This window comes from Mytilus galloprovincialis, chromosome 1 (genome assembly GCF_965363235.1).
Source record: "Mytilus galloprovincialis chromosome 1, xbMytGall1.hap1.1, whole genome shotgun sequence".
NCBI lineage: Eukaryota > Metazoa > Mollusca > Bivalvia > Mytilida > Mytilidae > Mytilus > Mytilus galloprovincialis.
In genome coordinates, this window is record NC_134838.1 from 116,969,294 (window position 1) to 116,985,565 (window position 16,272).

At 30.9% G+C, this 16,272-nt stretch overlaps 1 protein-coding gene across 1 annotated transcript; it reads right to left on the reverse strand.

Annotated features, from left to right (window-relative positions):
• Nucleotides 1-2,266: 2,266 nt before the first annotated feature.
• On the reverse strand, nt 2,267-16,175 carry LOC143053695 (UDP-glucose 4-epimerase-like). Its single transcript, XM_076226486.1, has 10 exons — nt 16,102-16,175; nt 8,866-8,991; nt 8,109-8,206; nt 7,035-7,148; nt 6,530-6,706; nt 5,984-6,164; nt 5,279-5,364; nt 4,615-4,692; nt 3,293-3,407; nt 2,267-2,714 (listed from the first exon to the last, which is right to left on the reverse strand). The coding sequence occupies exons 2-10, from the start codon at nt 8,987-8,989 to the stop codon at nt 2,647-2,649; spliced, it is 1,041 nt and encodes a 346-aa protein (XP_076082601.1). The 5' UTR covers nt 8,990-8,991; nt 16,102-16,175; the 3' UTR covers nt 2,267-2,646.
• Between the last annotated feature and the right edge of the window lie 97 nt (nt 16,176-16,272).

The window sequence follows — 16,272 nt, forward strand, 5'->3', positions numbered from 1 at the left end:
ACATCATATAGTTTGTTAAATCATAACTGGTGTAATAGAGCTGGTGTGTTAAAGCTATATCTGACATATAAAAATAAAGCATTAAAAATAAATGAAACATTCATTAAATATGTGAAATTTGCCCAAAAATTATGTTTGAGTATTGTACATTTGTCAGTAAGGAATATTTAACATTAAAATATAGAAAAGTTTTGATTAAAATAGACAAAGCAAGCTGTGGTAAAATATCTAGCTCTCAAATGTACAAAACTGAGAGAGAAAAAAAACCAAGAATATGCATCCATAGGACACAAAACTCAAATCACACTTTCTTATTTCATTATTCAGTGAACTCTGAACTCTTTGTCACAACCCCAATTTTGCATATACATGTAATATATATTAAAAATTTCACTTCATAATGAACATGTGTACAAAGTTTCAAGTTAATGTCAGTGAGTACTCCTCTAGTTCATTTTTGTGTGAGCCACAGAATCCAATAATTAATACTGAAGCAAACAAAACTATTCATATCCATTGGGTATCAATTTTAATGTAAGGAATTAAATTATGATGTGTTTCTCATAAATAAGAAAAAATGTTAAAATCCAAACATCATGTATTTTTGCAGCCAAATGGAGAGAAACCAACAATTTTGAACACAAGGAATTAATTTGGAATATCAAATCAAATCCAAGCAAAAACATAGGTTTCTCAAAATTTTAACATACCTAAAAACAAAAGTTTTTAATCACAATTTTGACCTCAGGCATCAAATCAAATTGAAATGCAAGTTATGCTGATATCAATTTTCCTTGAAATCCTGAAACAAATTACTGCTTCTCAATAATTAACTTTTTAACCTATTTTTGACACTGAAAATCATTTTGGAATAGCTTGTTATCAATTTTTTCTTGTGCATAAGATCGTTTCTCTAAATTTGTGATTTTTTTTTTAACCGGAAGTTAGTTAATTACTCAATTTTTTAATATTTCCGGAAGTTAGTTAATTACTCAATTTTTCACTATTTTTGGTACCTGCAATCAATTTCAAATAGCTTATCATATCTATTGCTGTGTACCAAATAGCTTATCATATCTATTGCTGTATACCAAATAGCTTATCATATCTATTGCTGTATACCAAATAGCTTATCATATCTATTGCTGTATACCAAATTTAGTTGAAATCCAAGAACAAATGATCTGTCTCAAAATTTTTGATCTTATAACAAATAACTATGTTCTACCCTATTTCACCTTTTATAGGCAGTAAAGCTGTGCATAAAAAGTAAGGAAATCAGTACTTATCCTATGACATAAAAGCTCTAACAAACAGAAAGAGTGATTATCGAAGGGCACTATTCACTAGTGGACATGGCACTTATAATATAGTTTTACTTATTGAATAAATACAATTAAAACAATTGTTTGAGAAGTTTGCAGTCATTATTTCATGTTAATCAACAATAATGATTTTTCCTTGTGACTTGTTGTCGTCAGCTACAAATAACTCTTAGAGATGGTAAACAATGGTGGTTAAAATATTAAGTTTGTTAGTTGTTAGGTATCCATATTATATATTTTTCATATCAACTATGTGAACCTTTTAGAATAGTACTATTGGTCAAAATAAGCGTAGTTATGTCTTATCAAAACTATATTTACTTGAAAAACTAAACATATATCCAGTTAGAGTTGGCAATAACCAATAGTTATGGAATGTACCAGCAGGAAAAAAATCTTATTTTTAAATTACATTGCATTAAAAAGTTGTATCAAATTTGGGCAAGTATGATTGTTGCAGGAAATGTCATATGCTTGTCCAAACTTAAAGAAACATAAAAAAAAAAGACTGACATTAAAAGTTTCAAAAAATTAGATCTGTAATAAAGGTCTTCTTATTGGAACCAAAAATTCAGAGGGCTACAAATTAAAGAAATTTCTATTCAATAAAACAGAAATTTTGGAACAAAAAATGTAAATAGGGACTGACATATCCAAAACCAAGGATAAGAAACATGAACCCCCAAATTAATAAAATAGGGACTACATGAAGTGATAACATACATAAAACTGATTGTCAACAAACATGAGACTAAGCCAGATCAATTAGGACTTGTATTCAAAATACAATATCACATAATATATTTCTGTCATATCAAAATTACAAACGTGAATACTATAATTACGGTTAATAAAAATTACAGAAATATAGTAAATGGTCACAAAAGGAACATAACAAGGAAGCCCTCAATTAATATAAACATGTTTCATAAAAAAGTACTTTCATTTGTATAAGGTGTCAACTTGTCTCTGCTCTCATGTGTTGAAGTGGAGAATAATGATAATACTTTCAAAATTATTAAACATAAAGCTGATACCATTTTTGTAAGCAAATCTTTTCATTTTCAGATCCCAAATTAAGATTCTGTTTGTTCCTAACTATGACTACAAGAAGTTTCCCAGGTTACATATGATTATACTTTTTCTAGATATTCTACATTTTCTCCCATGAAGATATTCTGAAACATTTGTAGTTCTACTGAACACTAACCATTAAATCAATACCAAATTAAACCCAGTCTACATGAGAAATAATTCCCCTTATGATCACAGATAATTTGCCTAGCTGCTAGCACCTAGGATTTGCTAACAAATGTATCTGTTAACTTTTAGGTCCGTTTGAATTGAAACCATCAGGATTCATAGTTTGCCACCTCCATAAGTCTTCACCTGAAAGGAAAAATCAATCAAAAATTATTTATTTATTAATATCTAGGGAGAAGAAACACATAAAGATGGTTTTTATTTTAACCATAAACATTAACAATAAATGAAACCATAACTAATTAATGTACTGTATATGTATATAAAATTGTGTGTATATTTTATCTAATGTGTAATCTTTTGTGTATATGTAGTCTATTAGTGTATATTCCATCTATACATGTACATGTTATCTGTACATGTATGTGATATCTATATATATATGGGGAATGTGTCCATGGGATGCAGATGCTGCTCCTCCATGCATATCATATAAATTTGTAAAGGGATATAACTAACGAAAGTTAAATTTGGTTGAGGTAAACTTAAGTTAGAGAATGGAAACAAACAGTTCAGCATTTTTTCCATTTGAAAAGGGGCATAACTCTAGAACAGTATAAGTGACACCCTCAAAATTCAACCTTGATTTGCATTTTGTTGTAATAAGCATTGTGTATAAGTTGCATAACATTTGGTTGAGGCTAACTAAAGTTAGAGAACGGAAACCAAAAAAATCATCTATATTCTTCTTCATATCTACTTACACATTTCATCCAAACCTCGTGTTGCCTTCCATCCAAGTTCTTTAGCAGCCAAGTCTGGTTTACTATAACATGATGCTATATCACCCGTTCTTCTCTCTGCTATTTTGTAGGGTACCTAAAATTAAATGTTGAAATAATTCATCACTTTTTATTTAAACTTTTTGATGTGCTCGGACAATTAACACTTTAATATCAACTCCTACTTATGATCTATTTGTGGAAGAACCTAGACTCTGTAAATCCTATCAATTATTATGTAGGGATGTGCCTTGTATATTTCACTTACTAGATGAGAACTGAGTGGAAAATAGACTTTCAAGCCCTATCTGGGAAGGAGGATAAAATAATATTTGGTCTAAATTTTTTCTGAAACTAAAGTTTCAACACCTGTACACATATAGAGACTGAACATGGTGCAGGCCATGTTGCCACAATGCACAGACGCAACGTTTCAAATCCCACCTGAAGGGAGAAAAAAAAACTTACAATGACGGGCTAAATTTGAGATGAATGAGATATTTTATGATGTTAGCCCTGTATAACATTGTATTAACCGATTGAGAATGTCTGTACTAAGGTTGTCACATTTTTAGATGTTTATGTAAGTCTGAAAATTACACCTAACAGTGTAAAAAGTATATTTTTTATGCTGACAAATTTTTGTCCCTCAAAAGGATTTAAACTCACACCTTTAAAACACTACTGACCTATCGCTAAGCCTCATGTCCAGCGCTCTATACCACTCGAACACATCCCTTATATAAAAATACATCTTCAATAGATGTAGTGTTACTGATACATAGTGTCATTTCGAATATAGACATACTATGCTTAATTGTATAATTTTGTTTGACAAATAGGCTTTGCAAATAACTGGAATCGATTGTAGTTTCAGAGAAGATGAATAAGTAATTTCCAACAATTGGAAAGATTTGCCACCAATGTCATTTTTTTGCAATCTAATCAACATTAGATGAGAGTTGTTTGCATAGGGTCTTTTAATCATTAATCACCTAAAGTATCAAAACTAGCCTTGTAGTTTTAAGGGGTATGAAGATCCGTGCTGGAATGCTTTATTCCATTAAAGGGCCTTTTATAGCTGATAATGCGGTATGGACTTTGCTCATTGTTGAAGGCTGTATGGTGACCTATAGTTGTTAATTTCTGTGTCATTTGGTCTCTTTTGGAGACTTGTCTCTTTGGCAATATACCACATTTTCTTTTTTATATTTATTCCATTAAAGGGTTTGAAGATGAGTGTTGGAATGCTTTATTATATTAAAGGATTTAAAGAACAATGTAGAAATGCTTCATTTACTTACTGGTTTGCCTGCAGCTTTACTTAATGCATTTATCATATCCATCACAGAATATCCTTGTCCTGTCCCTAGGTTGTATATCTACAATGCATACATATATTGTTACATAGAGCATGATACAAGATAATAATAATACTATTAGGATTATAGAGAAATTGATTTGCTGTTTAAAACACATTCCTTTATTATTATTATGATCATCTACATCTAGGTTTGCCAAGCAGCCAATATAATGTTGGTATATTGAAACTTTATGTTCAACAGTGTCCTCACAAATAACAATGTCAACGCTATTACATAATGCTGTCTGTCAAGTTCATTATCAAATGTGTGTAATATCTAATTTCTGTGGAGAAGTCTTAAAGCAATGGTCAGATGGATAAACACTACAACTTGTTCCAGCTGTGTTTCCAAATAACCTCAAAAAAATGATGTAAAGTGTTGAATATGAATTTAATAAATTGTGGTAAATCATGTAAAGAAAACTTTACTTCAAAATAAAAATAAAAATTCACAATGCTACAAGTAAAAGTAGCATCAATAAGACGTAATCCTGAAAACAAGCCAACAAAATATATAGAGGTCAATATACATCTCAAATCTAGCTTTAACATAAATCAATATATACTGTGACTAGATTATTGTTCAATGAGTTTATTTTCATTACCTTAAGACCACAACATTCTTCTATTTTCTTCTGTGCTGCAACGTGTCCAATTGCTAAATCTTCAACATGTATATAGTCTCTGACTCCTACAATGTAGAGTACAAATGTAGTAACAAAAAACATTCAATACATTGGTTGAGGTAAAATAAAAACATATAATTTCACATGTAAAATAAATTTGATCATTTTGCTCCTCTGATATCATGTAATGGGTGTTGTTATGACATTGTAAATGAAGATGCATCAAAACAAATTGTAAAATTGAGAATGGAAATGGGGAATGTGTCAAAAAGACAACAACTCAACCATAGAGCAAACAACAGCTGAAAGCCACCAATGGGTCAATTTGAATGTTTAGAAGAGATATAGTTCCTTCTCTATTTTCAATCAAATATTCATGATCAATGATATAAAAATAAAAACTAATCTGAGAATTCAAATATTGTGACCTAACAACACTGATAATTAACTCAAGCATTAAGTTATTTTTTAATTAGACATAATCAAAAACCAAAGCAAGTAGGAAGCAAACTGAAAATTAATCACATATATCATAACCTACTGTATCTATAACGTGTCTACATTGTATATATATAAGATAAAATTATCACAGTATGTTATAAAATCACATACATGTAGTAAATATTCAACTTATTTAGTTAGGACATCAATTTAAATCAATGTGTTTTTAAGAACATTTCTTACCAGTGCCATCTGGCGTGTCATAATCATTGCCGTAAACATTTATCTCCTTTCTCTTTCCAACAGCTACCTGAGCACAATATGGCATCAAGTTATTTGGAACACCTTTAGGGTCTTCTCCAATCTTCCCTGATTTGTGAGCACCTACTGGATTGAAGTAACGCAATATAACAATGTTCCATTCCTAAAACAGACATATATACATGTATAACAGCTTTAAATTAATATGGGTACACTATATTGGTTCTTTACAAAATGTATGTTGAAATCATATTTGTTTTTCCCTGATTTTTTTTTATAAGAAGTAAACATGCTGTTTTATGATTTTCTACCTTATTAATGTCTAGTTTTCTTTTTTGTTGTATTTCAAACAAAATTACCAGTAAATCCAGACTATACACTATGTCTGTTTGACAAGATAGGAATAGAAATAATATTCTCTCCATTTCAATAAATATCTTACACACATTTTTTACATTACAAAATAGGTATGGCAGAGTAAACTGTCAGCTATCTGACTTATTGTTGAAAATTGTGAATACAACTTACAGGGTCTGATTTACACAGATCTTTCATTATTTCTTCTATAAAGTATTTAGTTTTGCCGTATGGGTTTGTACATCCCCCTGTTGGGTGGTTCTCATCTAAAGGTAAATATTCTGGTGTACCATATACTGTAGCTGAACTTGAAAATATCAGATTCTTTACATTGTTTTCTTTCATAACCTAAAATAACACAAACATGTATCGTCACAATGTAAACATAATATAGAGCTATAATAACCATTGAGATATCAGTATTTTATATCATTATCGAATCAAAGATACAGAATTTCACACATGTTTTATTGTTTACCAAAAAAGTGAAAGTTCTAAAATAGCTACTGGTATATGTTTGTTTCTCTATCATGTTTGTAGCCAGTTTTGATTGAGTAATTTGCATAAGTAAGTTACTTTTGCCCCTGGTAGATTTGTTGTATCTCCTATGTTGACTTTGAAGTATAGTAGTGGTAATTTCACAATACATGTAGTAAGTTATTTAATATAAGTTTACCTCTAGTAAATTTGTTGTTCCTCCTATGTTCACTTTGTAGTAAAGTAGAGGTAATTCACATGATTCTCCCACAGCTTTCAAACCAGCAAAATGTATGACGCTGGTAAACTTGTGCTGTAATCATACAACCATATACATATTCAATTTGGTTTAAACAAATATTTATTATCTGCCTTAAACTTTTCTTTTAGCGTAATATAGGTTTAAATATCAACTGCATTTTTAAAATTTGTAATTCTCTAAAGGAATGGTTTGAGTACATACAATCATAGTAGAACATCTTCAAGTGATAGAATTATACTGTTCACATTAACACTGGTTATTATACACACAACAGTCAACCAGTTTCACACTACTTTTTTGCATTTAGAGAGGGAAAATATTTGATTGTTTTTTGTTTGCAAATTGTCCTCTGCAATAGAAGATACAGATGCAATAGAATTTTTTACAACACCATATCTCATAAAGAAAACAATATTCTGAGCACATATGTTAAATTTAGAGCCATCTTTTTTTCCTTTATTTATACATATATTTTGCACTACAACCATGCTATAAAACTGTATTGACTGTATATTTTTATTGACATTACATATATTTATAACATAGCTCCACAGAGCATACTCTCAAGTATAAAATATTAAGTGTTCGATAACATGATTTCATATTTATTAGATGTCTCAGGACTTTGGACTTACGTTTAGTAGCTGGTTTCATTATTTTATGTGGAATTCATTTTTTGTTAGTTTGTACTTGTACATGTACTAACTTTTTTTTTTTTTTTTTTATCAATTCTTCCAGTATTACAAAGTTAAGAGCTTTACCTTTATTTTGCACTTTTTTGTACCATTTATTTTTCCACTGATCAAGATTAAAAAGAGGAAGGTTCCCTAAAGATAGATGAACCGCATCAAATGTTCATGTCTCAAATTTTATTTGAAAATAAGAAAGAAATTCTCAGTGAGCCTCAATTGTTTGCCTGTTTTTCAAGGATTTGTATAGTAAGATCTATAAAAAATCCTTGTTTGTACCAATAAATTTTCCAGTCTTAAATAATTTTCCACATTCATTTACCTTTTTAAACAAATCTGCTAAAGCTTGTTTGTCAGTTAAATCTACAGAGAAGATTGGGATTTTTGTACCACATATTTCCTCAACTCTTTTCAAACTTTCTGTAACAAAATAATTACAATTAATCAGATAGACAAAAACTAAAATTCTACAGAAAATATTATCATCTTCATGATTAGCATAACAAGGTTAAATAAATAGTAAACCATAAGCTAACTGGACCAAATGAGATAAAATATTAAAAATTTTCTTATGTACAACTACATCTGTATGTCATGTATGTTAGCTCACCAAACTGGATAAGACATAAAAAGGTCACCCTTCAGACACTGAAATCATATATCTTTTTTCTCACTCAAACAGTAAAAATAAGACTTATCATTTTTTTGGTCCCCAAGATTGCCTAGCTTAAAACTTATTCTGTCAGTAACATTTTAGTACATGTATTACCCTTTTAGTCGTACTTTCCTACTCCATCTTTGTTACCATTAACAATCTATTTCTTTGTTATGTTTAAGTTTGTAATTCACAAAGTGTTCTCTAATCAAAATGCACCCAACAGAAAACTAAACCTTGTAAAGTTTCTAAATGTATATCTATTCAATGAACAACAATTGTTTTGGTTAAAAGAAGAATACTTTCAATGTTTGAAAATTTCTCAATAATTTATAATGTTTCAATTTGCATTAATGATGGCTATTCATACATAATCAAACACAAAATGTATGACAAATGGATATAAAGATTACTTAAAACATACCATGACTAGCATTAACAAAGTTGTCTACAACAACAACAGAATATCCTGCATTGATAAGTTCTATTACAGAATGGGTGCCAACAAAACCGGCTCCTCCAGTCACCAAAACACATCCATTTGACATTTCTGTAAAAAAAAAATACACAATCTATTATACAATGTAAGGGTTTTTTTTTTTATAATTTACATCATTTTTGTACAATAAAAGTTACTAAGGTAAAATCTGGCAGACATGGGTGACAAATTCTAAAGGACAAGGGTGCAATTAGTTGCCAAGTAACGGCTTGGAACTTGAATGCCAATGTTAACCTGAAATATAAACAAAACCTTGAAATTAAAGTTGTAATGTTTCGAAATAACCAATGACATGAATTAAGTACATTGTTATTGTTAAACACAGGTTAAATTAATAAATATAGTCCTATATATCATATTTTCTAACAAGTACTTTTTTTTTGTATGCAATCACCATAGGTAACAATATGTAGGTCTTATTATGCAAGAAGTAGATTACTCTGTCTGGCATATTGTTTCACTAGAATCTTGGATACAAGAAACAATAAAATGCTCTGCAGGTCGCAGTTTGATACCACCGCAGAGGTCTAACCCTGAACAGTTGGGGCAAGTATCGACACATCATTCAAGCTTGATACAGCTCTGAATTTGGATTATGATTAAATATTTGACACAGCATAGGTTTCTGAAAAAAAATGGTCTAAGAACTTAAAAATTTTAAATTGGACATTTACCTATTATGGTCCAATATCCAAAATCTAAATACAGTCAGGGGTACTACTTGTGCAAGTTATTTTTATTTACTTGAAGAAGTAAAAAAAAAATATACACATATAAGTAAATAAACAAGAGGCTCTCAAGAGCCTGAATCGCTCACCTTAAATTTTTTGCTTTAATCTTCCATGAATGCTTATTTTGGGTTTTCAATTTATATAAATGGTTCTTCGATTCTGTCATATCTTCTTCAAAAGCAAAAACAAGAGTGGACACACTGAAATGTCTCGTTTGTCTCGTGTTCATAATATAATTTATGATGAAAGTATAAAAAAACATTGTATACCCCAAGCATTACATTATTGCTGTTTACAGTTTATCTACATCTATAATAATATTCAAGATAATAACCAAAAACAGCAAAATTTCTTTAAAATTACCAATTCAGGGGCAGCAACCCAACAACGGGTTGTCCGATTCATCTGAAAATTTCAGGGCAGATAGATCTTGACCTGATAAACAATTTTACCCCATGTCAGATTTGCTCTAAATGCTTTGGTTTTTGAGTTATAAGCTAAAAACTGCATTTTACCCCTATGTTCTATTTTTAGCCATGGCGGCCATCTTGGTTGGTTAGCTGGGTCACCGGACACAATTTTTAAACTGGATACCCTAATAATGATTTTGGCCAAGTTTGGTTAAATTTGGCCCAGTAGTTTCAGAGGAGAAGATTTTTCTAAAAGATAACTAAGATTTACGGAAAATGGTTAAAAATTGACTATAAAGGGCCATAACTCCTAAAGGGGTCAACTGACCATTTCGGTCATGCTGACTTATTTGTAAATCTTACTTTGCTAAACATTTTTGCTGTTTACAGTTTATCTCTATCTATAATAATATTCATGAAAATAACCAAAATCAGCAAAATTTCCTTAAAATAACCAATTCAGAGGCAGCAACCTAACAATTGGTTGTCTGATTCATCTGAAATTTTCAGGGCAGATAGATCTTCACCTGATAAACCATTTAACCTCATGTCAGATTTGCTTTAAATGCTTTGGTTTTTGAGTTATAAGCCAAAAACTGATTTTACCCCTATGTTCTATTTTTAGCCATGGTGGCCATCTTGGTTGGTTGGCCGGGTCACCGGACACAATTTTTAAACTAGTTACCCCAATGATGATTGTTGCCAAGTTTGGTTCAATTTGGCCCAATACTTTCAGAGGAGAAGATTTTTGTAAAATATAACTAAGATTTACGGAAAATGGTTAAAAATTGACTATAAAGGGCCATAACTCCTAAAACGTGTAAAACGGAAGTGGCCGCATCCGTGTTCATCCTCAACCTTTATATATGTTATGTATTATCATAAAATACAACTTGCATTTCAATATTAAGGATGAACACGAATGCGGCCACTTCCGTTTTACACGAAAACCGTATAAAATTTTACTAAAATGCTAGAATTGTGAAGATTTCAGTAATTTAGCATGACTTAATGGTGCTAGACTCGATATATGTGCATTGTATTGTCAAAAACAGCCCATTTTTATGTAGCAAAAGCATTCTACTGTCCAATAAATAACCAAAAGTTTACATTTTAACAATTTTGTAAAACTGCTATATTTTGGGGCCAAAAAGGGGTCTTACTGGACCTACTCCTTTACTTAATATATAGGTATATTAATATTACTTCTTCAAGTAATTAAAAATAACTTGTACACTTAGTACCCCTGACTGAAATACATGGTTAGATTCAACCTATCAAAGAACCCCAAGAATTCAATATTTGATGAAATCAAACAAAGTTTAATTTTGGACCCTTTGGACCTCAATGTGGACCAATTTAAAAACAGGGCTCAAAATCCAAAAACTTAATACAGGGTTAGATGAAGCATATTAAAGAACCCCAAGAATTCAAAAATAAAACCCCATTTAAATTGGTCAAGCAATAAGCAATAATTTATATAAAGAATTAGAAAAGTATTGTTTTTGACCCCAAATTCCTAAAATTCCTAAACAGGTAGGGCCAATTAATTCAGACATGTTGAAATGCTGCTTTATTTTTATTCTGTGACTCCTGGATTAGTGTAATATCTGGGTGCTATCTTGTCTTGTCTTTTAGTAGATCCGTCCTATATACATGTAGGACCACCTCCAGTAAACAGAGAAGAATATAATTCACAGTTGTTCTATTTAAAAAAAAATTTGTTTAGGAACTGCCCTTAATCCTGTTAATCCTTTTCTATTGCTACTAGGCAAAGCGTTAAGAAAACTATTTCTGCCTTCATGCAAAGAAAAACACAATCTACCGCTAAGGTATTCTAGCAGGTTTAGCTTGTGAGTACAATAATACATTTACAACCACAACCACAGAATACAGCACTCAATAATGTGTAGCAGAATCGGTTTTTATATATTCAACATTATGTGTAGGATGGCTTATTTCTTTTTACAATTTATTTTCATGGTTATTATTTTGCTTTTAATACATGTTCGTAACCAGGGTATACTAAAAAGGTTAGATGATTTTTATTGGTTAATCAGTCCTTACTGATTAACTTATAAAAATCAACTAGGACTCTCTGTGTTTCACATAAGATAAATGATTAAAAGCTTTTCTTTTCTTTTCGGTAGTAATCAATAGTTGTTTAAATAAAAGTATTTTGAGTGCACCTTTATATACATGTACAAGTTTGTATCGATGTACATGTATGTGGTTGGTTAAAGTTGTTATTTCTTTACCTGTAAATAGTATATAAAGTAGATATTTTATTAATTCTGCTACTTGATCCTATATAGCCAAGGTGTGTATAAGACATAATCAACATCTTGGTTTGAATAAAACCGCCGTTGTTTATTTATATCATTAATGGTTTACAGGTGTGTTATACCCTTTGTCTGAATAAGACACTTCAACTTGGTTTGAGTAAAACCGATACACTTTATTTCTGAGGGTGATTCTTCATTTTTTATATTTTTTCCTGTTTTATCTAAAATATAGTCTTATTCCACAGCATGTTCAAGTAAAATTGAGTTAGAGCGTTTTTATATTTCGAGGGTTTTGAATTTAATTTAATAAGATTACAATAAAGTTAAATAGTTTAGGGTATTAACGGTAAAATTCGATTTGTTTATAAGCCGTTATTATTCATCTTACAATTTTTGATAAGAACTTTTACATTATTTTACAATGCAATATTTTGATAGACTTATTTGAGTGCTCTGTTTTATGGGTACATTGTTGACTTTGATACTTCATATTGTTATTGCAATTTACATGTACATGTGTTGATACTTTGAAAGACCTTATCAAGTTATAGAAATTTACTTATCTCAATTACTTCAGCCATGGAGACTCAGGGACCAGTGTTTCTAACTTTAATATGAGATTAACAGACGGTTTACAATTTAAAGTCAGAAATATCAAGTAGACTTGTGTTTTTTGGAAATGATTTATTTCCGAGCCCTAAGATCAATTACGCTTGATTTAATATAATTGTCTGATTGCAGGTATTCAATTTAAAGTTTACTTATAGAGATATTGAGGTCAAGGTCTGTGATCAGTATTAGAGTATTGATTTGTCGTTGTACTTATAGGTGAAGGTGTGTAGTAGACATAGTGATAAATATTGTTGCCTGAGTAGATTGTATATTTTTACACACGATAAAAAGAAGCTCATCAGTAAATGCATAAAATACGCAGGGGCTGATCCAGCTATTCTAAAAAGGGGGGTTCCAAACCAAGGACAAAGGGCAGGTAATTCCATCTATATGTCCCCATTCAAAATCGTTGATTTTCCAACAAAAAGGGGGTTTCAACCACCAGAACCCTCCCCTGGATCCGCCACTAAATATGTGTAGCTTTAGATGCTGAGTTAACATTATGGACTTTACCAAATAAAATAAACAGATAATACAAAAAAAGAAGGATATCTGATATATAGAAAATATACTAATGTCAAACCGTTTCCTGTTACAAATGTATCTAGCCCCACAGGACGCAATTATGACTGGACACAATTACGAACGATTTCCAAAGTTTGCCCTCTGAGATTATATTTATTTATATTTATCAATAAATGTTTTTATAAATAAAAATAAAATTGAGAATAGAAATGGGGAATGTGTCAAAGAGACAACAACCCGACCAAATAAAAAACAAATATTCCTAAAGTAATGAACTAGAGCAGTTCTCGCTCGGACACACACTCCATAATCTAGTATATTATAAGAGCATAAACCTGGAGCACGGGGAGGCACTCTACTGCCTCCACACGGCACTAAAGACAAACTCTGTAAAAAATAAAATTGAGAATGGAAATGGGGAATGTGTCAAAGAGACCCTATAATTCCCTTGTTTTCATGATAATACAATTTATGTGCACTTGGTGAATGTTGATGACGATGACAAACTCATTCTGAAAATATTATAAGAAAGTTATATAAAAAAAAACATAAAGGTAAGTGCATATTGCCTTTTTTTGTTAATATATAGAAAAAAAAATATCTTCTGATTCTGTTCATATGCGTGATGCCTTTTATCTTGCCCAAATAACCCCACAATTGACGTTTTTTAGACTCTTGTGACCCTATTTATGGTCAAAAGAAAATATGTTAATTTTATTGAAAAGTCCAGAAAACTCCGAAAGAAATGTTGACCTATATAAAAAAAAAAAACATAGATGAATTGATAAGTACACAACCGAAATGGATAAACTTGAATTTAGTGCTCCTTTAAAGGAGGAACTTACACAAAAACAAAAAAAATCAGAAATCTTTCCTTTATACGTGACAGACATTTCGTCTGCAACCACTGCTGAAGTAATTGAAGTAAAAATCAAACTTGTGCATCTTATTTTCCTATGAAAATGTGTTTGAGATAAAGAATAATGTATGCTTTATCAATCTAGACTGTTGTCATAGATTTCTTCTGCAAGATATATCAATGTAGTGCTGTTCGGAATTGCGTCCATATGTGGCTCTCTTGACCCGTAAAACGAGGTCACGCAAATCTTACTAAATAAAATTGAGAATGGAAATGGGGAATGTGTCAAAGAGACAACAACCCGACCAAATAAAAAACAACAGCAGAGGGTCACCAACAGGTCTTCAATGTAGCGAGAAATTCCCGCACCCGGAGGCGTCCTTCAGCTGGCCCCTAAACAAATATATACTAGTCCAGTGATAATGAACGTCATACTAATTTCCAAATTGTACACAAGAAACTAAAATTAAAATAATACAAGACTAACAAAGGCCAGAGGCTCCTGACTTGGGACAGGCGCAAAAATGCGGCGGGGTCAAACATGTTTGTGAGATCTCAACCCTCCCCCTATACCTCTAACCAATGTAGTAAAGTAAACGCATAACAATACGCACATTAAAATTCAGTTCAAGAGAAATCCGAGTCTGATGTCAGAAGATGTAACCAAAGAAAATAAACAAAATGACAATAATACATAAATAACAACAGACTACTAGCAGTTAACTGACATGCCAGCTCCAGACTTCAATTAAACTGACTGAAAGATTATGATTTCATCATATGAACATCAGGCACAATCCTTCCCGTTAGGGGTTTAGTATCATACCATCATAACATATATGAGAAGAACATAACCCGTGTCATGCCAACAACTGTTTTTAGAATAAATGTGTTTAGTTCCGATGCAAAGACCTTATCAGTGACTCAATATTAACGCCAAAATATGCAATCTTTAATGACTTGACAACAGTATCGTAATTATATCCCTTCTTAATAAGTCTATTCAAAGGTTTTGTAAGTTTCTGAGGTGAATACTGACACCTTTGTGCTTTATAAAGAATATTGATCAATATTACCATAAAAAATTGGATGTGAAATACCTGAACGTATTAGAAGTCTGCATGTTGAGCTATATTTACGAATGATGTCTTTATACCGATGATAAAATTTAGTAAATGTTTTGACTAGTTTATTAATAGAGTGTTTATGCACTTCGCACTGAAGATAGTATTGGCTAAGTATCCTAACGTGAATAAAAATTTATGTGGGATATGGTGCAAAATGGAAAGCCTTCATACATCTTAAATTATATGGTAAAAACAATTCAAGAAAAGTAGTCTACATAAAAAAATATTAATCACAGTTCAAAAATCGTTCGTAATTGTGTCCGGTGAGGCTACTGTTGTTTAATTCGTCCTTGGTGGAGCACTTTATAGTACACACAGAAATTTTAAGTTGATAATGATATTCAAGCAAGAAAGCCATGCGTATAGGTGATAAAGCATTGCTTCTTATGAGGAAGTGCTCAAGTGTTTCTAATTATTCTTTGCAAACCTTCATCATTTCATGTAGGATCTACTGTAATCATTTTTACTAATTTTACTTCCTAAACATTTAATTTTATTCTTTTAGCAAAAGAAGAAGAAAAAAGGACATTATAAAAAGCATTAATAAATAATGTAAGATTTAAAGGTGGAGAGTGTCTTGTTATCATTCAGATAACATTATGAAGTACCTACTTTTTTTTTAAAACAAATCTCAGCTTTATACGTGCACAAGCACCTGTCTCGTCCGCTGTCGTGTCAACTTTTACAGTGTACATACGAAACAAAACAGGCCATACATGACTAAAATTAAAAAGCTTTTCAAATCATTGGGGCATCAGCAATTTAAAAAAAAAAGTCTTTTTA